Source organism: Hippoglossus stenolepis, chromosome 17 (assembly GCF_022539355.2).
Source record: "Hippoglossus stenolepis isolate QCI-W04-F060 chromosome 17, HSTE1.2, whole genome shotgun sequence".
NCBI lineage: Eukaryota > Metazoa > Chordata > Actinopteri > Pleuronectiformes > Pleuronectidae > Hippoglossus > Hippoglossus stenolepis.
This window is the reverse complement of record NC_061499.1, coordinates 13,391,504-13,414,906: the sequence shown is the minus strand read 5'-3', so window position 1 is coordinate 13,414,906 and position 23,403 is coordinate 13,391,504. Positions and strand designations below refer to the sequence as shown.

Here is a 23,403-nt window from a genome sequence, read left to right as displayed (position 1 = left end):
AGTGCAAAAAATGAGAAGCAACTTTGTCAGAATGGACCAACATCCCGCTGCTGTACGTTCAGGAGCTCAAGGTCCTATGATGTCCTCACTCCCTCTACTGGGCTGTTGAAGCAGTGCGTGGCAGCACTAACTCATCAAGCTGCATGTCTCAGGTTAAGATAAAATAATCCTACATTAGTCCCACTATATGTAGAAATTTGACTAGAGTTGAAGAAAAGTTATGTAGTGGCGTATAACAGTGTAAGACACAGTTCTGCATTTCTTCAAAAAGTTTATTCATCCAACAACAAATCATAAAAATTCTCAAATATTTTACTAAAAAAAACCCAAAACCTGTCTGCAATTGAAAACATCCCTCACTACAGTGCCGATAAAAATATATACATAGGAAATATTTAAGAAGTCGTGTAACAAAAGTACAATCAATTTTTTAAAAACATGAATATTTTTTTCAAATACACACATTAACAAATTCAAATGCGCAATTATACTCAAATGAATAAGGTACGGCTTTAAGAGAAAAATAAACCTAATGGTTAAAACAAACATATAGGGGGATTCATGGAGTTAACAAAAGTAAAAGTTTTTTTGCTCTTTGGAAGTCGACCTAGGGAGAACTTCACAGAGAGTCACAAACAGGTTTATACATTGATGGTGTACGTCCAAAGAAGAAAGAAGGACAACTGCAGTGCACCAGCTGCTTTTCAGAAGTGCACACCACACGGATTTAGTCATGAAAAGCTCTGGGTCTCTGTCAGGACCCGAATAAGGGGACTGGGCTACATCTCGTTGTAGTGTCCACACTTCGTCCCAGACCCAAACGATGAAGAGCTGCAGTCAGAGAAAAGAGGGGTGAAAGGGTCAACTCAAGAGTTCCAGACAGGGAATTGATATATAATGCAGGTCAAAGCGCATACCTTTCGCAGTCGGAGTCACAGGAGCCCTTGTCCACTACTCTACCAATGTAATGCCTGTTGGAACACTGTATGGCTTCGGCCACCGTGTACCTAGTCTTACCGAGGGCACACCTTTCGATCTTTGTGATCCTGAGGTCCGACTGGAGGAACAGATGGAGCCGACTGTCTGATAACAACAATGGTGTGTGAAGAACACTAGAGAAGAGAGGATATGAGACAATGCCAAACAGAAAACTAAGACAAAAGACTGTTAGAGTCAAGCAGTTTTTGTGTAAGGTTCTTAACTAACAGAGAAACAAATGCAGATGAAAACATAACCTCCATAACTACAGGTTGGGTTACTCACCTTTCCAAAAACTCTTTTAGGCCCTTCATTCTCTGCGACACCTGTTCCGTGTTCTTCAGACTGAAGAAAGGGTTCCACGGTGGCAACTTGGGTAATTCTCTGGACAAGAATACAAGAGAAAAAAATCTAAGAAAATCCACTTTGCATGCTTAATTCAAGTTATATACAATGGAAATTGCATTAATGGTCGATGTCATGCAATTCACAAGTTTATTTAGGTACAAATGGGAAAAACTAAAGCAGTTTAATATAACAGTCCTGCAAGATATCCTACAATTATTATGTTTATAAGGTTTAGTTTGTGTTTTATTGAGGTGTTGAGTCAACTTGATCATTTGAGGCTGTTTATTAAATTGTGACATCTTTTTTAAAGGCAATAGAGTTCAAAGTTATTGACATACAAGGTTGAATCAACACCTCTATAAAACATCAATAAAACTAGAACATTATGAAAAGTTGATTTTATGGCAGGACTAATTAACTGTGAACTGGTTTTATTAACATGTGCGGGTATGAACATACATGATCAGAGCATTCTGTTCCAGGCACTGACGCAGCCAAACAAATTCACTGTAACGCCGTCTCACACAGGAGGTCTTCTTTCGAAAACACATGCTATTGGTCTGCAAGAGAGAAACAGATGTTAAGCACAAACTCAAAGACGAAACTAAGCAGAAAGAAGTTAAAGCTTCACCCCCTTTAAAAAGGTGGCACTTACATCTAAACAGATCTCGTAGTCTGCATGCTTGTGCCAGAGGTCGTCTTTATGGAGCCTTGGATCTCGAACACAAATGCTGATAAACTCCTACAAGATTCAAAAATCACAGATGCATCCAGGTTTTAAACGTCGATTTCTCAACAGCAGGTCATCTCTGATTGACTCGTGGGTGTATTGCTGAGGAGGTGCAGTGTGATGGAGCACGCTTGGCCACTTACAGCTTTTGAGAGATTCTCTAGCATACTGTCCATAATTGGCACACACCTGGAAGTAAACAGAAACAAACTGTCAGTTGAATAGAACGATCAGGATCTGTTGCAACGTATAATCCTCTTATTTTAGCTTTAAAAAATTAAATATCCTACAGCCCGTGCTGGCAAATGGCCACACGCCATTTCAACAATCAGGATACATTTTTATTACCAGAGAACAGCCAAAGCTCATTGTTTCAATGCAAGATTTGTTATGTAAAGCTGCAGCCTAGTTGGCAATTAATACTCTTAAGACTCAAAAGTACAAACATTTGGAGCTGACGGAGCATTAAGGGGAACAAAGGGCAAACAAGGATTTTTCCTGCGAGGAAATCTTGTTTAAACACATTCACAATCACACAAATGATGAGAAAGCCCTCTACAGTCTACAGGACTCTACAGTCCGCTCTTTACACCCAGTCGCTGAGCTCACATGACATGCATATCTAAAGGCTTCAGCGACACATTGGCTCATATGACTAGTCACACTGCAAAAAAGATACAATGGTATTTACAAGCTTTAGGTCCAAATCATTGAGCGGTGACAAAGTCCTGGAGATTACACAGAGAGAGACTCTGAACCGAACCCCATGGACACACCAAAAAAAACAAAAAAAAATCACATGAAAACACATCTCATAATAAGCTGTCCTGCAGAGTGCTTCTTCTTGTACATGTCAGTGTTGGTTTCATGGCAGCTGCTTTGCAGTGATTTACCAGGTGCTGGGCTCGAAAAAAAAATGCTGTGCTGTTTACAGGAATCAATAGGTTCCACATAATCTCCTGTAGCCAAATGAGGTCAACAGAATGCTGCAAGTACCTTATAAACATAAGCAACTCATTCATTTCTGGCCACCATGTTTCGCAATATTACCAACTGCTTTGGGCTGCAATTACACCAGTTGGTGAAATAAATCTTATGAACAAAAAAAACAAACAATCCTCATCATAACATCAACAAGGCATTGATGTCAGCACAAGCCACAGCAGCTATGTAGTCCCTTTTTCCACCAGTGACTGAACTTAAACAGCATATGCAGTTTATGACACGTATGAGATGATCATCATCACTGTCAATAAATATCCTCCTCACTGCATTGTCATTAATCCTGCATGCTGAAAATATATATATACACGTGTGTATAGCATATAATGTTCATATCCATCCCCCTGTCCACATTTTTATACAGTATTCGTACTTTATCACATTGTACTACTTTAGTGAAACTTGTTCAGTTGAATTGTGTGCATATACTCACGAAATACTGCATATTCTCCTACTTGCTTTTCACATGCCATTTGATACAGTACAGTCCACATCATCCACCACAACTTAAGTATTATTGTACCTTTTTTTTTTTTACTTATTTGTGTTGTTGTTTTGTGTTGTTGAGCAAGAAGTATACAAACATCCATATGAGCGCAGTGTAAAATCGGAGAGCCAAATTCCCGGCGTGTTAACACAAACATGGCCAAACAAAGCGGATTCTGATCCGTGTTCCATCTGCAACCCTCCTGACGGCTACATTATACATATAAATAACCCGGAGAAACTCAGAGGTTCAATTCAAACTTCATTCGAAGCGAATTAGAAAAAACGTGTTTTGTTCATGATCACGACAAATAAACAACAATCATGAGGACCTGAAGTTTATCAGAACCTCAAGAGACGAAAACAAACTACAGCCTAATAAAATGATTCAAAAAGTCAACACGAGTAATTATAAGGAATAAAGCATCCCCCTCCATGTTTCCTTGAAGCCGCCGCTCGGTCCTACCTTTCCTCCGGGTACCTCCGGAGCTCAGTGATGCGGAGCTGCGGTCTCAGCTCGGCCTGGTTTGGTGTGGACGGAGCTGCACGGACTCGCTGTGACCTCCCGCTCAACACGCTGCTGCTGCTGCTGCTGCACGTCGCGGCGCAATAAAACACACTCGGAATAAAACTGTGGCGTTGAAATAAATATAGTTACATGAATATTACTGAAAAAAAATTGCTTTCTACGCGGACAAGAAATCGACCTGACGTCCCGCGTGGTCGAATTCGTGTGGCGTGCAGCTTCGAGGCGCGCACCTGTTCTTCATCGGTTTAAATGGTCTCACCTGGTGGGAGGAGGAGGAGGAGGAGGAGGAGGGGAAATGGTGGTTCAACTAGAACCATGAATAACCCATGTAAGATGATGTCTCACATCGGCCGAGCCTTAGAGGTCCAGTGTGTAAGGTTTAGGTGAAAGGGATTTATTGGCAGAAATTGAATTAAAAAATAATCGTAGTGATGTTTTCACTTGTGTTTAATCATCTAAATTGTATGAATTATGAATGAGTTTTTCTTTACCCTAGAATGGACCCTTTATATTTGAATACTTTATATTTACATTTGGAGCAGGTCCTCTTTACGGAGGCCACTATGTTTTTTTACAGTCGTCCAAACTGGACAAACAAAACACCTTTTGAGTTTTTATGACAACTCAAGGCTGCCACAGGTTCTCTGTCATGTTTGGAAGGGGAGAGTGAGGTGAGGGGTATTCAGCTGCAATACGCAACATCACCACTAGATATCACAAAATTCTGCACACTGAACCTTTAACTGTAAGTATAGCCTCACTTTAAGAGGTAAAACAAAAGCATGGGGCCAGATTTCGTCTATTTTACGTCTTATGTTCGAATCCCACAATTGTGTGATGCCTTCTTCTTCTTCTTCTTTTTATGGTGGTTGGAAAACAACGTGCATTTGTGCATTACCGCCACCAACTGGTATGGAGTGTGAAATGGAAACCTAAATACATTTACCCATTACCAAAAAAATAACATAAAGTTGTATTCTCTCTATAAATTTTGTCTTACTGAGATATTGAAACAACAAAAGATAACTTTTCTCCCCTGAACTTCTTCGTAAACGATTACATAAATCAAATCTCTCCTTTATTGCTTTAAGTTCAGTATCAGTTCCCTTCTCTCAACTTCATATTTTGGATAGTAGAGTATAACGTTTTTGCAAAATCCACACCTTCCTTTGTTATGTTTTCCTATTATAAATAATGTACTGTTCAATCCTGTATGAAAAAAACGTTAATATTATTGTTTCCTCTGTTGGGAGGAGGAGGAGGGAAAATGGTGGTTCAAGGAGAACCATGAATAACATTAGTAAGATAATGTCTTACATTAGCCTTAACTGTCACTGGCCTGTGGGGTAAAACAAAAGCACGAGGCCTGATTCGTCTATGTCACATGTTATGTTCGAATCCCAAAATTGTGTGATGCCTTCTTCTTCCACTTTTTAATGTTTTATGGCAGTTGGCAAATAACGTTATGTTGCATTACGCCACCAATTTGTATGGAGTGTGGATCGGAACCTAAATACATTCACTCATTCTACCAAAAAAATAAAATAAAATAAAATAACACATAAAGTTATATTCTCTCTATCAAGTGTGTCTTTCTGAGATATTTAAAACGAAAAAAAGATAACCTTTCTCTCCTGAAGCTTCTTCGTAAACAACTACGTAAAATATACCGTAGCTTTATGGGTCAGTATTAGTTCCCTTCTCTCAACTTCATATGTTGGACACTTTTTGTATTCATACATACATTATCATTCAAAAAAATATATATGATTATTTTATTGTGTGATTCTAGAATTTAAGAAAAGCTAACACTGTTGCAAAGTTTAACTATGATTCTTTCAGAGTTTCATGACCCATGGTGTTTTTAACAGCTGACACTGGACAGGCAACATGATTTCCCTCATGAAGAAGGGGAAACTGCGAAACAACAACAGCAGCAACAGGCCTAAAGCTTATTTAGAAGGACATTCTATCATCATGGGATAATGGTTCACCCAAACCAACACCCACAACTTTCACAGTCTTGCCTTTAATTCCTTTAGTTATCATCACTTTCCCTCTTTCAACAAGTCTTACACCAGCGGTTTCTCTCCTGATGCAGCACATGCCCTGTGGCCCCCAGGCCAAACCACACAGCACCCCACCACCACCACAATGTAAGGACAATACATGTACATATGGCCTGCACTTATATAACAATAATATCATAGAGTTCTTACGTTTGTCCAAATAAGTTTAATCCAAGTTTCAGTCCTGCCAAGAAGAGGAGGGTGACCCAGTCAGTGCGATGTGACCAGATATAAATACTCAGAGGGGGAAGGTCTGACCGAGGGGCAGAGGTTAAGAAGGGGGAGGCTAATTTGCATATAAAGGTCTCTTCATCACAGGGGACATCAGCAGATAAATCTCTTTACTTGCTGCGGTTCAGTTTCAAACTGTAATAAGTGGCTATAGAGCAGCAGTTTTTATTGTTTATGAGCCTTTAGATAAAGGAATTGGCTTGAAGTGGCTGATTAAGAGCAATCTGAGAAGAGCTGAAGGAGAAAACACTACAAACACAAAGTCTCAGATTATGTCCTGCTAATTTGTTTAGAGAACACAAAGTCAGGTCCTTCACTCACATTAAGATGTAGACATATTTAAACCACTGATTATATATGTACCAAATTGTATATTTTAAAATCAAGGTAATTCACAAGCTTTGGTGTCCATTTTCCAACCATTGTACCAAGCAGCAACATGAAGACAACCCAATTATAATCCTAAAGAATGCAGATTTAAGTGTTTGATCATGGTTTACTCCTGATGTAGAAGATTTGCATACAAGTGGTGATTGTGCTGCACTGATAACACTTCTGACTTAATCAATACATTCCAGATTTATGGTTTCATATGAAAACACCTGATTTGATTTCTTTTAAAAGTGTTGACATGAACCTGCGGCCTGTTTTCATGCAAACACTTTGTTTCGTGACAGGATTCATGATGACTAGATGAGGACGTGTAGAAAAAACTCTAAATATATTTTTCTTTACAACATTTTAGGCATACGCACATATCTAGATTAAAAATGTTAATTTAGCGCCGTTCATTACAATTGTCAATCTTGAAAAAACACCTGTAACATTTGGTCCGTTGAGGGATGCGCCATGACTTTTCCATGGAAAGAAAAATTGCCAGTTGCCATGGAAACATCGGCACTAATGCACAAAAGGTCCAAAGTCCATCTCCAACAGCCTGATACCAGTCATGAGACTGTTCTTCATAGCACAGTGAAGGTAGCTGTGACATCTGGGGACATGGTACATTACTGCAGAGCTCAGTTGTTTTATAGGTGATGAGGTGCTGAGATTTAATAATAACCAAGAATGGCTCTCAGCAGAGTGCATACATCCATCAAGGTCCATCAGACCTCCATGAAACCAAAATTAAATTCAGTAAATCCAGATTTTTATTTGAATCTGCAGCTATAAGTCTCAGAATCTTGCCTAATTTGTTTCATCAATATTCATGAATTATTCAGAGAAATCAAGAAAAAGTTGACGACATATTTTGCAAAATTAAAAGTCTCGGATTTGCAAAAAAAATGAATGGGTTCTTCTTCGGGCGATGCCTTAACACTCCACAAAAAGTTTTGGAAATCAGTTGAGTAGATTTTACATAATCATAACCTCCAAGGAACTATGGGGGTGGAAAGGATTTATTCAAAAACAAAGCAGGAAGGCCAAAACTGGACATACTAACTTACATTTAAAATCTTACAGGAGTAAAGGTAAAGATGTGGTGTAGATTAGCCTATACTATAAAGCCTTCCATGTGCAGGAAAGAGAAGAGGAAGAAAACTTGCTCCATGATAGAGATTAAACATCAAAAAACGTTCAGGAGACGGCAGGAAAATGCTGCTGTAACTACCAAATCACACTATTAAACTTTATTACTATTAATTTCACTATGCTTTACCGGCACCATTTCAACATCAAGGTTTCAAACCCTCACTAAAACGAGATCTTTCTGTAATGCATCTAGAAAAAATAAAGTAATAGCTTTAGTTAAATCTCAATATTGATTTTACTTTCTAAACCTTTGGAAACCATAACGGATGAGTGGGAATTTGGTCACATAAAACCTTTATTAGAACTTCAAATAATATATACAAACAAAGTATACAAAAAGCACATTTAGAACAAAACGTCACTAGAGTGAAACAAAATCTTAAATGAGACAGATAGTTATACCAGAAGTGGTTGACAGCTTAACAAAACTAAAGTTTATCAAATTTACAAAAATTTGACCAGGTATGATTATAGGCAGTGGTGGGTATGGCTTCTAAACTGCCATCACCAAACTAATCAGAATATGAAACCGGAAGACTTATTATGATTAATAAGAAACACCATCACCTGTTTTTTTCTCCATCAGTTCAGCAAATATGTACAAATAACATGGCTCTCATCGACTTCCAAACATTTCAAGTCTTCAAACATCTTCAAAAAATAACTAAGCAGGCTAAAACTAGAAAGCATGCCAGAGAAGAAATGTCAGTCCTGAGGAGAAGGGCATAAGTGGTGCGAAGGACTGCAGGGACACCAGGGGAGGGTTTTACTGAGTTTCATCCTCTGGACAGGAATGCCATGTCAGTCTCTCCTCGTAGAAGGAGATGACCACCTGAGGGCAGCGAGTGTTCGCCTCACGGGCTGGGACCAAGTCTGCTTCATCTGAGTCTTTCCTAAAAAAAGAAAAACAAATTCATAATGTTTTATGTACAATGCAACAATGGCAGACTAGTGCATGATAACATTTAAATTAGAGATTGGGCTGTTAAGACAAAAAGGAGGATTTATTTCCTTCTGGACTCACCATTTCATTAAAAACATCAACTCCCCGCTGCTGTCTGTTGCGCCAATGATCCGCTCTGGGTCGAGGTTCCTAGCAAAGCCACGCGGTTTTTCAGCCTGTAAATGGTGACAACAGAACACGTGATTCATTGTACCAAACAGAAAATATTGCGCTGGACCAGCGACATCCCCAAGGTGAAGGTGAAATAATATCTGGCTGCAGTTCAGACACTGAGGTTGGAAAGAAGTAAAGATTCACTAAAGCCGTTTTCAAACATGAACTCTGGAGAATATCTACACAGGTGGGTCCAGTCTTTCTCCGGACTTTGCCTTCTACACATGAACAATGCACCATGTGATTCTCCACTCTTGTTCATAAAAAAGCAGTCTTGAAATTTGGAATCTTTGTGGGGTTTTTTTCTTCATTTTTGCATCTGTTGTTTGTAAGAAACATCATCAACAGGAGCACTCGCTTGCCTATGAATCCTCCAGAGGATCTCCTGCTGTGTTCTCGCAAGTGAGGGGCAGGCGTCGAAGTTTCGCATTTTGGCATTTGTGTGCTCACAAACTCTAGAGAATGTAGTAAAAAAAAATTTGACTTCACATAAGTAATTAACCCCTTAAAAACCCTAATGTCTCCTTAGATACCTATACTTAAGAAAACATCAAATTTTAAACATTTTCACTGGGTCCCTTAAAAGAATAGGTCACCCAAAAATGATAATTCACTCATTATGTACTCACCCCTATGCCGATGGAGGGGTGGGAGGAGTGTTTGAGTCCACTAAACACTTATGGAGTTTCAGGGGTAAACAGTGTAGCAGCCAGGGAACAATCGAATACAACTCAAGATATTAGGGGCTTATCTTCAGAAGTAAAAAAACACCACGTTTTAAGCATTGATGTCTGCCGATATCTTCCGACGAGGTGCATTCAGGGACTTTCAGAAACTTCTGGTGGACTTTTAGGCGTGTGTAAATGACCTTGTTTCGAGTCGAATATGAATGACGGGGCTTCCGGACATTTCGATGACACCACATGTCTGAAGATAAGCCCCTAATATCTTTAGTTGTAATGGATTCGGCTGCTAACCTGTTTTCCCCTGAAACTCCATAAATGTTTAGTGGACTCAAACACTACACCCACCATCGGCCTAGGGGTGAGTAAACACTGAGTGAATTATCATTTTTTGGGTGAACTATTCCTGAAAGTTATTTTCGTGCTCACAAACTCTACAACCTTGAGCAAAAAGTGTCACGCCCTGTTGGTGAATTTTTTTTTGAATTTGGTTCTGAGACAACTATAAACGATCCCATGGTCACTCCAGGATAGGGTCAGGAGCTGCTGAATGTCAGTAACAGATCTTTTTAATACAGTATTAACAGACTGGTGACAATTTACATGGAAAAACACACATAAATGAATGTTTAAGTAAGTGTTGAGCCACCACATTCACTCATCAAAATGTCCAATAGGTGTTCAATGGACTTGATAAGGCCATAGCATGTGATTCACATTGCTTTCACACTCAAACCCTTCAGTTAACTATGATGCCCTACGGATGGGGTTAGGGAGTCCTGTTACTCCATAGATTTTTCCCTTATTTGTCACCTTTGCTCACCTTTACCAGGTGTGACATCACAATGGTGCTGCAACATGTTTGTGTCTTGTGCAACAAGGTAATGTGATATGTGGGAGGCAATTATATTTAAGAATTAGTTTGACAAACGATCCTCATAGAAAATTATTGTCATCGTTAAGATGAATATGACATCATCATATGAGTCAACTCACCACATCTTTCTTCTTTGCTTCCGTCTCTGCTGGCTCTTCAGTCGATGCCTTCCTCTTGACGGGGGCCGGCTTCTCTGTGATGTTCTTCTGTGCTTCCAAAAATCCTGAAATCAGCTCGGGGCAGTCCAGGTTCTCCTCTGGCTCCCAGGTATTATCAGCACTGAAGAGGAGCAGGGGCGAGAGAGAGGACGTTCAGCATTCGCATCTCAAGACTTTCACCAATGAAGGCACAATGTATTTAACTTTTTTTTTAAAAACTAGCTTGTATGCAGAACTGCTGTTTCCATAATATGGACAAAAGCATAGCACCAGGGAAGCACATTCAGCTCAGCGGGTTTGGGGGCAACAGGTGTCCCAGGCAACTCACTCTGTAAATCCTTTCCACTTCAAGAAGAACTCTACTTTCCCATTAACAAGACGCTGGTCCAGCACTTTCTCCACCACAAACTCTTCAGGTTCCTCCTGCGGATCCTGAGAGTCTTTCTTCCCCTTCATAGTCTGCTTTTTGCCCATGTTGTGCACTGAAAGCAAAAAAGGTACAGGAAAAGCAAACAGTTAAAACTATGTACTTCGAGTCACATGCGAAATAGGTGCTGCTCTTATCCACGCGTTAGTAATGGAGCCTGTGACTTCAACCACGCCACAGATGAAGACGGGCCTCGTTGTGTCTACGAACAAGCCAACGTGTAAAACATAAACACTGGTGTAATGTTCATTTAGGAACCGCGCCAGCTAGCTTAGCCGAGCGCTGTGCACAATGTTAATCAGAGCGAACCCGATCAAGAGATAACGTTATGCGCGTTAGCTACCGTGCTAATCGTAGCCAATATAATTCAATGCCTGTAAATGGGAAATACTATATCTTTCACTCGGCGTTGCCGGTGCAACGCTACAGGTTCAGGAGCGGTGTTAGCATACAAGCTAAAGCCCGATGTAAGGATTTAGCATTAGCAATGGAGAAAAGCAAGTTTAACGCTGGACTAAACGGCTCCAATCATCTATAAAGGGCCGGTGATGTGGCTACTTCGTGGAAAAGCTAGCTGACTATAATGTACCCAGAACACAACCGGATACTGTGAGAGAGGGAAACACTCACTGATTCACTCGGGTACGAAGGCTTGAATACTAAAGCTAGCTTGCTCTTGTTGGGATAACGCCGTGGCTAACTCTACGCTACAAGGGCTACGCTGATCAGCCGTGCTATCGTCAGGCGGCTTGTTTCAAAGTAACGCGAAGTAATAAATCGGTATACGTACTTACCGTAAGATCTGCACTGCGCTCGTCAGTGCTGCTTCCTCACCACGCGGTCTGCCTTCTCTTTATCTGGGGCCTGCAGCTCCGCAGGTCGGGCGCCAAAAAACCTCGGCTGTAATCGTAGGTCTCCTACGGAAGCCTGGAGGCGGAACGCGATTTGCTTCGCACCTTCGCGCCTCGTGGCCGCCTGTTGCAATTGAGCAGTGAGACATTGCCCTGCGAAATCTACCCGAGACATTTATTAACATACATGTGACTTAACTGGATCCCACAGGAAAACCACCTCAGTAGAACCGATCATCGATGTGGGTTACAGACAGAGATCCCAAGGCAGTGGCCCCCAAAAATAAACACACAATTTGTTTCACTTTATTTTATTCTTTTTTTAAATCAGAAAGAACAACGCCTGCAAAAAAAAAAGAAAAACACTTTTGAAATTCCCTAAGCATTTATAGAAACAGCAAAGTAAACTCTTGGGCAAACCTGGAAATTAAACACATTTGTGAGGGTCTAGGGATAATACAAATTAAAAAAAAAGGTACTTAATGAGTCACACTATTAACAACTACATGCAATTTTCGTCCCATTTAATTCACTCACTCTGTCGACGGTATAAAGCAACATTTCCATGAATAACACAGGAACTTCTACTGAATATTTTACCTCTCAGATAATCTCAAATATATAAAAAGCAACATCCATAAAACATTCACTCATTAAATAGAGTTGGTGATTGTATTTTTCAGAAACGGAGTGGTTTAAGTCCATTTCGGATCATTTTAATAACAAAGGATTGGTAGCTAATGAGTGCACTTAAGTTCCCCTACAAAAAGCGTCTTTTTTTACTTTTATTTCACCAAAATCTATAAGAACCGAGGCGTGAGGTAGAATATAATCTTGTCAGAACTCGTTTAGTAACCCACAATGAAAGGGATTCAGCAGAATTGTGCTTGAAACTAATGAATATTAAATTTAAACATGAAACGTTTTTTTCTTTAAAACATTTGTTATGATGATGTGCATTCGTTTCTAATGTGCACACACACGCTAACCAAAACACTTATCAAATGCTAATTAAGGCCTTGTCAGTTTAATCATTGGTATACTGTACATCATAAACACAAAGAAAAGAACAAATTCATTATCTTATTCAACATTTCAGTTCCAATTTCTGCGCTACATGCCACAAAGTATCTAAAACAAATCTGTAAACTTTAGGTAATGTCCCAATATTCTTAGCACTATGCAATAAAGTTTCCGCTTTGAAAAAAAAAACAAAAAACTGCCTTTGACAGTCTCGTGATGCACATAAGCATTTCAGGAATCTCAGAAACTTTAATAAATACAATCTTTTACCTTCTCTTTAAACTGAATACACTGAGAAGCAAGATTACATGGAAACAAACAAACAAATAGAATCATCCTCAAAGATTTCTTTCCAGTAACTGTCACAATGCTGGCTATGTTGGATTTTAGAAGTGTGTGGCAAGAATTATCTGCGGAAACAACATGTGAGTTTAATGTTAATGCACACAGAGAAACTGGTGGCATTGCCAGCATCTGAGCTGTTCTCCTAATCGGCCTCTAGTGCCTTGTCCATCTTTAATGAGCAAACTTTGTGTCCAGTGTGTGAGCTACATTTTTCCCATGAGATATTTTATGTACAGAGATTATTTTTTGTGTATTCATGTTCAGAGTTTTTTTTTTTTCTTTTTGCAGCTTTTGCCCAGTTAGGGTCCCAACAGTGGTGAATCCACACACACTAATACAGAAGGAGATCCCGAAACCAGAGTCTGGCAAGTCAAGTTCAGAAATATTCAAAAGAAAACAACTAAAAACTCAAGTCTTATCTGGCAAGTACTGCATCACTGCTTTTTGTCCTTCTTTCTCTTGTCTGTTTTGTTGCCAGTTGACGTGGAGACAGCAGGCCGTCTCAAAGGCTGAACTACTACTCTACCATTAGCCCCGCACTGCAGGGTGAATCTTTCTGGGTTGAGGGGTTGTCCCGAATCATCCCTCAGCCGGGCCAAGACATCTCTGGTCAGCTGCTTTATCTGCTGGCCCACAGCCCCCATAGTCTTGGCTGTAAGCTGTTTCTCTCTCAGTAGCCTGTCTCTCTGAGCTTGTAGCCTTTCGACCTGCTCCTGGAGCCCTGTGATGGCATCCAGTTTGCGCTTGCGGCAGTTCTGCGCTGCCAATTTATTCTTCCCCCGCCTGCGGATGTCCCTCAGGAGTGTGACTTGGTCAGGGGAGAAGCCTTGACCGTCAAGAACCTCCAGGAACTCCTCCACGGGCATGTTGACGATCTGCAGGACAGAGAAGGGGATGTACATGGCACGGGCCCGAAGCTCATCGCGACTCAGCTCCCTGTCTTCCGACCTTGGCTCGTCGTCTTCGCTGAAAGGCTCCTCCTTGATACCTTTGTGGGGAAGTGTTACAGACGGCGGGTTGAAGAAAGCAGGTGATGAGTAGCTGTGGTCATGCCACACACTCTCACTCAGATCAACGGGTGACCATGCTGTGGTGTAGTCCGCAATGCCTTTCGAGGGGAGTGAATCCACATCACTGCTGTAACCGGTTGCTCCACACTCATCCTCACAGTATGAGCTGGATGAAGATGACATCTCGGATGAGCCTGGGCAAGGGAGGGGTTCGTTATTGTGTTAATATGTATAACGAGCAATTTCTTAGCACCACAAGCAATGGGTATAAATTTGATTCATGATCATTTGTAGAGATTTGGACTAACCTGGGGAGACTGGACCTCCAGAGCTGCTCTCCAGTGAGAGTCCAGAGTCAGAGTCCAGGTCCTCGAGGGCCTGTGGCGCTAGACCCTCAAGGCAGCCCATCAGCTGGGAGCCGATGGTGTCGAGGCCTTCAAAACCCAGCTGATTGATCTGGTCAAACACTGCCTCATCCAGACAGCCACCCAGCGCACTCTGCGATAACTCATTTCTAGTTAAATTACATACTGTTGCAAAGGGGAGGGCAGCCAAGCCTACGGCCATCCCTGGTGACACGTCGGAGTGCGAGGATCCTGTGGATTCTAGTCGGAACAGGGCTCTTTGTTGGGGGACTGGTCGGGCCTCCCCTCTTTCTGATGTCATACCAAAGGCAGTGGCAGCCATAGCATCATGCAAACTGACATCCTGGCTGATGGCACTTGTGATGTCAGTATCCGTAACAAGAGAATCCAAGTCCTACACATGAGACAAATTTTGGTTGATCTTTATGCTTCACAATGAGACGGAGATCACAATCGGACATTAAAACCTTGTTTAGAGCTGGTATTAACATCAACCCAGAGTGATCCGATCACAACTGGTCAGCGCCAAGTACAGGTCTGGAACACATTTGGAGGTGGTCTGGGATGCATGTGGTCATATTCTTTTTCCTGTGTGAAGGCAAATCCTTTCTGAGCAACATTGAAAAGACCTCTTACTCAGCTGACGTCCTTTGACCAGCTGCAGTTTTACAGTGAATCAAACACATTTTTACTCTTCTCAGCATCCATTCATTCATTTGTTTGTAGCAGCGATATAAACACTGATGACTATATAATGAATTCCACTTTTTTTCAAAAGGGGTAAAGTCTATCTTTATAGGAGAGCTACACACATTATCAATGCATTCAGCCCTTCCTGAGGAACCAGTAATGAACATGGACAGACTACTTACATCAAGGTCAGTGACAGACAGAGAGAGTAAACTGCTCCAGTGCTGGTCAATATCAATGGTAGGAGGAGGTTGGCTTCCTGGGTCAGACAGTGCAGTGATACCTTCGAGTAAACTCTGAAGTAGGAAAAACATGCACAGAATACAACATTAATTCATACAGTAAATATTGTCCAAGACTGTGTCAGAGTTTAAAGGAACATACTTTAAAATTACATGAAATGCAGAATGGAAACATTCATAATTTTATCCTTAAATCCTAATATTTATGGATGATCTTTCTTTTCATAATCTTTATAGATTAGTACATAAAGGAACTAGAAGTCTTTCTCTGTGAGAGATGGTAATTATTCTACTTCCTCATCCCTAATCTCACAATCCTAATGCACTGGGATCAGAATTGCGTAACTGAAGTGATGCAGTCATGTAAGACTGTGATCTTACAACACAATTTCCCACACCATCACGTGATTGTAAATTTGATTCGAATGGGACAGACTGACAAACACTGTGTTGTGTATTCTTGCAACAAAAACAGTGCCGCTACTTCTCAGAAAACTGTTTGATGCAGTGTGAAACATTTTCAACCGCATACAGCAATTTATGACAGCAACTGGAACAATCAGGATCATACCTCTTGCTCCAGTGTGGAACTGTGAGCCAGCTGCGTGAGCGGAGCAGGTTCTTCCTCCTCTTTAATTTGGATGTCATTTTCCTGGTAGGATGAAGAAAAGCGGATGGAGAGAAAAAAAGCAGAGATAGAATTGGGGCACAGGAGATTCAGAGGATTTGGGATAGAAGAGAAGGAAAAGCCAAACACACAGTTTGTTAGCGGAGTGAGCCTGAAGACAATAACATTTCTGGTTCATTGACCAAAGTCCAGCTATTGCAGATAACTGGATATCTTCAGTTGTGATTAGTGCTGTAACAAAGATCACGTTTGTCATAATAAACAGTTGCTTTCACTGCAGCAGAAACTGAAACCCACTAAATCAAAATAAGGTCAACTAACTTCAGCTGCCTTTTGGGACACAAACAATGTGCAAGTTGGTGTATTTATATATGAAAGTGTGTATTATTTTAGCGCACTAGCAGTCAGGCTAATAATCCTCAGAGATGACCTAACCACGAGAGATGTTGTAAGACCCTTCTGGTACATGAAGAACAGCATTTAATGTAGGTCACCAGCTGTCTGCCACAGACACAATATTCTTCATGTCTCCACTTACACCAATTCATTTCTTAACTTTCAAAGGGAGACTAACTGCTGAATCAGATTTTTTTATGTTACTGCTGGAGGCAAAAGTACATCACACCAGCGCAGTTCTGCCTGAGCCCTGTCTGAGCCTGTCGACTATCACTGGAGCAGCTTTTCCTGCATCAACTGATGCAGTGAATGGAGATAGCTATGGATTTTTTTTTTTTACTGTCAAATATCACAGCTGTGGCCCTCTCCTTTGAAACATTGTGTTTCCACAAACCACAAAATCTCACCCTACGACTATTTAAGCTGTTACTTATTTTGCAATGAGAGGGCACAGAGGAAAAAAAAGTGTCTACATGACAGTATCGATGGGAACAAGATCCATGGGAGGCAGTGTTCAAGTAAGGACCACCACTTTTGTGTAAGCAAACAGGGTGTGGATGTAAGCTTCACTACTCCTCCTCTTCAGGCTCACAGCTGGCGATTGGGTCTGGGATACAGTTACACAATTAACCATAACAACTGCCACCAAGCAGCTGTTTGAGCCCCCGAGCTAGAAAAACTGGATGAGTGAAAGAGTTGAATAGAAAGGTCTGGGTGTGATTACAGTCTTGTAAAAACTCATAATGGCAGAGAGACATTATACAGAAGTTACACCGAATATGATATTTCAACAAAACGTTTGTGACGATATGCGAGTAAACTAAAATGCTTTGGTCAAATCCAAAACACTGGTCTTATTAGTCTTTGCTTTATGAAGTCAACATCTATTGTGGGTTTAAAGAGAGAGATCCATGTGGGAGTGTGACAGGTGCAGCAGACGGCTGTACAATACAAATCAGTCACACATATGGGAAAGTGAAAGGACACCTCATGTTTAACCAACAGCTTATCACACTGCTGGTGGTGCACCAGGAAACGTTACAGAATAATAAGTGACTTGTTGGAGAGACAGCCATCATTGTGTAACATGGGTTAGTGATGCTAGTTAGCTAGCTGCTCACTCTGTCTCTCAGGAAGTTTTAACTCCAGGTCATTTCCTGATTTAGTCAATACTGCAATATATGGGTCGTTTAACTTAAGTGGATGAGTCCGCGTAACTTTGTGTTGCACTTCACACACACAAACACAAACACAAACAGACTTGCCTCTTTGGGAAAGCCACAGGCTCCATTGCTACAAGGCCCGAGTTCGGGGCTTGTTTGTCGCACCTCTGGGCCATCACCAGGCAGGTGCTCACGGTCCTCCCCGGCCCCGTCCCCGGGACTTTGCAACCCCGAATCGGTGCTGTCGTTGCTCGAAGGCCCACAGTCAGCCTGGTCAGTGGTAGACACTTGGTGGACGAGCCATGTGTTCAACTGTGTGGGGAACCGCGGCGAGCCCAGGGTCTTCACCTCGTCCAGCAGCCGGCGGCTCGCGAAGAAATAGTCCAACTCGGGACATTTCGGGTGCACGGTGTATCCGTCAAGAGTGTCTCTCAGGCTGTGGAAGGGTGTCTGGGTGTAGGCTGAGCTGGGACCCAAGTTAATCTCTATCAGAGGCGTGTAGTAGCCTCCTAAGTAGCTGTCGATGTCCACGCGAACTCCAATCAAACTGAGTAAGATCGTCAACTGAATCAGGCCTTCTGTGAAATATTTTTTCGCTTTTTGCATTTTCCAAATACTTTCAGAACTGCAGATAAGTGCGAAAGCCTGACCCGACAGTTCCCCTTTTACCCAGTGGACAAAGGGAGAAGCCTAACAAAAGAGCACGCCTTCCCCTGTCAGACAAAGAGGTCCGCCTGTACCGGTGAATGGCTCAGATGGCTATGCTAGCTGTTAGCACTTAGCTATCAGCTTCAATTACCTGTTAACGGGGAGCCTCTCGGCGCAAACATGGCGGACACGCTGCTCTTCAGTCCGTCACAGTGGCGGTGACTCGTCGGTGGAACCTCACTATCAAAAGCCCACTGACTCGTTTCTATTCAAATTGACATTTAAAGTGGATGTGAGGAGCTAAATGCTAACACCCTAGTTGCTGCTACTGGGGAAACTTCGTTTCACATTTGCGTAACTCATGCAGATTGGACCAGGGCGCTCACCGCATCAGGATGTGATTGGACAAGAAGATTGTCACTCATCGTTTTGACCAATGAGAGCAGGGTACCATTAGTAACAACAGCAGCCCCACCCCATTTCTAACTGAAAACATTATTTTAATGAAAAATACCACAAATTAACGTGACGTGTGTCCAGAAATTCACATTAAATTTATTAGATTAGATGTATACAGTGTATCCTTGGATCCAGCTGTTCCCTGAAACCTGTCACAGCTGCTGTTCCCTGACTGTGCTACTGACCTGCTTTTATTCCATGAGACTGTCCCCCTGTCGGTGGTTCAGTAAATTACAGTTTGAACTCATCCAACTAACTTGCCTATGTAAGCTTCATTAAGAAAACATATAACAACTTTCTTGCATCTACATAACTCTATAACCACTGGATATCCTATATAATTGAATTTATAATTGATCTAAGAGCTCTGGTGAAAATTGTGACGTCCAGATCCACTAAGGTTTCCATTAAAGTGTATCAGTATGCAGAATTCGAAGCGCTGTTATGGATCAGACTATCCGGGGATACTAAAAGTTGTTAAATGAGCTTTTTACTGACAAACCCTGCTATCAAAGCATAATCCTACTATTATATATTTTAAGATCAGTCCAAAAAGGGCCATTCTACATGATGGGACACGTAATATTTGCTTAAGTAAATAGAACACTTTCAACAAGAATGGAACATTTACCTCCAAGGTCCAAAAGCCCTGTGATGAATCCACATTTATTTGCATCTGCACCAAATTGCACCCACTCACAAATATCAGTCCCATAAACATGCCTGTTTTCTTTCGTCAAGATAAATAAATTATTCTCTGAGGAATCAACAAAAACGTTAAAAAAAAAATCTCACAATGTTAAAGAAGGTAAAAAAAAATCCTGGATCCACCCACTGATTTAGATCCACACCAAAATTGAACTGACTCATACCACATCCTTCCACCAGGGCCTCATTGGCAGAGGTAATAAATCCAGCACTGGTCAGGATGGCAAGGTGAGAAGAGGGAATTTAAATTGTCAAAAGTTCATTCTTTTAAGTAATTTGTGTAATCTCACTTTTGTGGGTCTAAGGTATTGAACACTATTAGACTGAACAAAACGTTATCACAATAAACACGTTTATTTAAAAGAATTGAAATGCTAGTCGCTCTCAGATCAGGATGTTGCATTCAGACTAATGATGTTGTTGGTACTATAAAAATAAGGTCATCTTATCTTTTCCTTGAGGCAACTATTGGGATATGTCAGGACCTTCTTTTTTTAAGTGCAGGATGTTGTTCATCTAATCTGGAACATAATGTTTATTCACCGTTAGTGGCCTCTTGATTTATAATGTCTGCTTTTTGTATTCAGTCCTCATGTACATGTGTGTTTTTTCTCACATCTAAACTGGTGAAATGTGATGAAGTAACATTTTGAGGTTGTCCTCTGCAGCTGAACAAAACCGGTGTGTGTCCTTTAGACTTTCTTACTGCAACAGAGACAAAAACTGAACAAGATGAAATAAGAAGTGGAAAATGCTATGTGGTATATTTCTCTTTTTTGTATACACCTAATAACATGATTGCATTGGAGCAGATCAGTCTGTCATCCCAGCAGAGGACCGAATCCAAGCAATATCAGAGGCGTTGATTTCACAACACTCACGTCTGATACACAGAGACATCCAGGGTCTTTGTCTGGCCTGACTATCGCCTGTTTGCTGATTTATCCAAGGCCTATGTAGCCTTGAGTCAAATCAAAAGAACAGAACTAGAAAACAAGACAGCAGATTCAATTACACACACACACACACAGACACAAACACACACACACTGGTTTCACAGTTAGAATATCCTTTATTGGAAATATTAAAATGTATACAGTATCTAGCAGATTGTATGTCAAGTAGTGGAAGCATTCCTTATGTTTTACATGTCAAGTCATATAATTAAAGATTGACGTAAAAGTACAGAGGTAAGACCAGCAACATGTGCTAAAGTATTCATTATGCAGTTCTACTATATGTTTATTATGGTTTTATTTTGTTGTTCGTTATGTCTTAATATAATTTTCAAATGTTGAAGCTTGGTCAAAGTGGGGTGGTTGTCATAGTGGGTAGTTTAACCTATAAGAACCCAAATCCTGTTGAATGTCAATATTTCCAATGTCAGATAATTATCAGAAATTGGGATAAATGTATTAAAGGGGACATATCATGAAAATTCCACTTTGTTAGTGCTTCTACACGTTAATTTGGGTATCTGGCATGTCTACCAACCCAAAAACTCTGGAAAAAAAACACTCGCGCGTTTTGTTATGGTTCCTCTAAGTCAGAAACGTCATGCTTGAGTGACTCGAATGAGCTTCCTGTGTATTGTGTCGTCACAATACATTGGAAGTCTCCCTACATGGCCTTGGCCCACCCCCCACCTCATCCCCCCCGCCCCCCCACACTCGTTACACCGGGTGTACACCGGCGCAGCGCAGCGCCATTCTCAAGCACGCAGCCGCCTGGCTGTTCACATGGGACGCGCATTTCTCCGCGCTGGTCAGCCCGCGATTCTGCTTTCTCCGCTTGTTGTTGTACCCGTTGAATGTCGGGGTTCGGGGGTAAATGATGGTCTTCATAGCCCCCCACCCACCCCTCTCTTTCTCTCTCTGTCTATCTGCTTGTGTGCTTGTAGTGGATGGGCAGAGGGGGACATTTAATTATGTGATTGGGAAAATTAAAACTCCAGGACAACAGAAGGGGAATACAAAGTATGGGATGCATATTTGATAATTTATATCATATAAAATATGTAATTTATATCGTTTAAAATCCAGGGGGGGAGGGGGAGGGGGAGCTGGCTCATTAGCATTTAAAGGAACAGGCAAAACAGGTCACTCTGTGGAGGGCTGTTTTATACAGGGTAAAAAGGGTGCTGTTTTAAATGATCCTTGTGGTATTTTGACCAAAGTATGTTACAGACATTTCATTAAGACCCCAAGGAACCATATCAACTTGTGGTAAAATGGGCATACAATGTCCCCTTTAAATCATAAGGATGAAATATTACCTTCAAGTACAAGTACCTTCCCACTACTGTGCATTCACATGAAATACATAGGTTGGACTTTGATCAACCGAAATACATGTGACATGTCTATGTTTTATATGGATATAAACTGAGTTAACAGTGCTGGTCATCTGCGACAACTCAGTGCCACACAGCCAATGATCCGTCCGGGTGGATGATCGACTGCGGTGAGATATCTAGCTCAACTGCGACCCCTGCTGTCAAAAAGTGGTAACAAGGGATAACCATTTTTTGTGTTGCCACCAACATATACAAACATTTGCACCGACGTGACTCATATTTTGAAAGAGATACAGAAATAACAATAGTAAATAAAACAATCTTGCAGACTTTTAAACCAATTTACAAGAGAAAATCATTATACATTATTTATTTTGTTGCATATAAGTTAAATTATGTGAAAGTTAAGTTTGATAAGTTGATAAAACAAAGATAAATTATATGTGTATATATTTTTCTGCAAAGGTTGCATTTTAAGAAATAAGAAATACTCAGGTGATATTGTTTTTGCATTTCTTTAGTTGTTGTGGCAGTAATATAACTACCAATTATATAAACCAGTTGTATAAAAAGAAATATGATGAAAAAAAAAATCTTGCAGACTTTTAAACCCATTAAAACGAGAAAATCGTTTAGTATCATTTTATACACCATCATACATTATTTCATTTGTTGCATTTAAGTTAAATTTAAGTTTGATAAGTTGATAAAACAAAGATACATTATATTCTTTATTGTTTCTGCACAGGTTGCATTTGAAGAAATAAGAAGTACTCGGGAAATATTGTTTTTGTACTTCTTTAGTTGAAGTAGCACCAATTATACATACCAGTTGTATAAAAGAAATATATGAAGACAAATGCATTATTTGACGCTGTGATAAAAAAAAAAAAACAAGTGAGAAGAGCTGTTGAAGTGGAAGCACGTCCTCTCGGTCTCTACACTCTCCTGTCATACTTACTGTGTACTTCAGTGCAATGAAGCTCCACAGTAAAACCTTTACAAAAGCATCCTCACAGACTTAAATGAGCCATTGTGCCACATAGTAGTAAACTCGTGTTAAATTATAGGAACAAAACGGGCGACGGTCCATATTGAGTCTGGAGCGAAACAACAAGTTCAACTCACATGGTCTCAGTCAGCTCGACTGTCTGAGAGCTGCTGGTGAGACAGTGACACCGGTGCAGGGCTGACAACTGGCTGCAGGCAGCAGCTGCAACACAAACACACAACAACTGCACCGGTGTGACACGCACACAGTGGCCGCATCACTAATCCTCCTGCAACACTTGCTGCGCTCCTGTGTACACGGGTTACACGTATACCACACACAAAAACAAAGCCCATTGACACATCAAGAATCCGCCGGGTTCCAGGTTCCACTTGGTGGCCCCCAAAGGAAGGAAAAAAA

At 40.9% G+C, this 23,403-nt stretch overlaps 3 protein-coding genes across 5 annotated transcripts; all 3 read right to left on the bottom strand.

Annotated features, from left to right (window-relative positions):
* Positions 1-254: 254 nt before the first annotated feature.
* Positions 255-2,300, bottom strand: snx10a (sorting nexin 10a). The gene is made up of 6 exons (XM_047344164.1): positions 2,200-2,300; positions 1,982-2,068; positions 1,786-1,886; positions 1,264-1,362; positions 918-1,112; positions 255-831 (listed from the first exon to the last, which is right to left on the bottom strand). The coding sequence occupies exons 1-6, from the start codon at positions 2,230-2,232 to the stop codon at positions 780-782; spliced, it is 567 nt and encodes a 188-aa protein (XP_047200120.1). The 5' UTR covers positions 2,233-2,300; the 3' UTR covers positions 255-779.
* Positions 2,301-8,183: 5,883 nt separating this feature from the next.
* Positions 8,184-12,121, bottom strand: cbx3a (chromobox homolog 3a (HP1 gamma homolog, Drosophila)). 3 transcript variants are annotated; one of them, XM_035182759.1, is made up of 5 exons: positions 11,963-12,121; positions 11,070-11,223; positions 10,703-10,862; positions 8,931-9,025; positions 8,184-8,799 (listed from the first exon to the last, which is right to left on the bottom strand). In XM_035182759.1, exons 2-5 carry the CDS (start codon positions 11,213-11,215, stop codon positions 8,673-8,675), a joined length of 528 nt encoding a protein of 175 aa, XP_035038650.1. In that variant the 5' UTR covers positions 11,216-11,223; positions 11,963-12,121; the 3' UTR covers positions 8,184-8,672. The 3 variants fall into 3 exon arrangements, with proteins under 3 accessions (XP_035038650.1, XP_035038648.1, XP_035038649.1); XM_035182757.1 differs by having other exon boundaries at positions 11,959-12,117; XM_035182758.1 differs by lacking the exon at positions 11,963-12,121 and adding an exon at positions 11,799-11,952.
* Positions 12,122-12,314: 193 nt separating this feature from the next.
* Positions 12,315-18,891, bottom strand: nfe2l3 (nfe2 like bZIP transcription factor 3). Its single transcript, XM_035182756.2, has 5 exons — positions 17,984-18,891; positions 16,266-16,346; positions 15,635-15,748; positions 14,706-15,156; positions 12,315-14,591 (listed from the first exon to the last, which is right to left on the bottom strand). The coding sequence occupies exons 1-5, from the start codon at positions 18,485-18,487 to the stop codon at positions 13,822-13,824; spliced, it is 1,920 nt and encodes a 639-aa protein (XP_035038647.1). The 5' UTR covers positions 18,488-18,891; the 3' UTR covers positions 12,315-13,821.
* Positions 18,892-23,403: the final 4,512 nt, after the last annotated feature.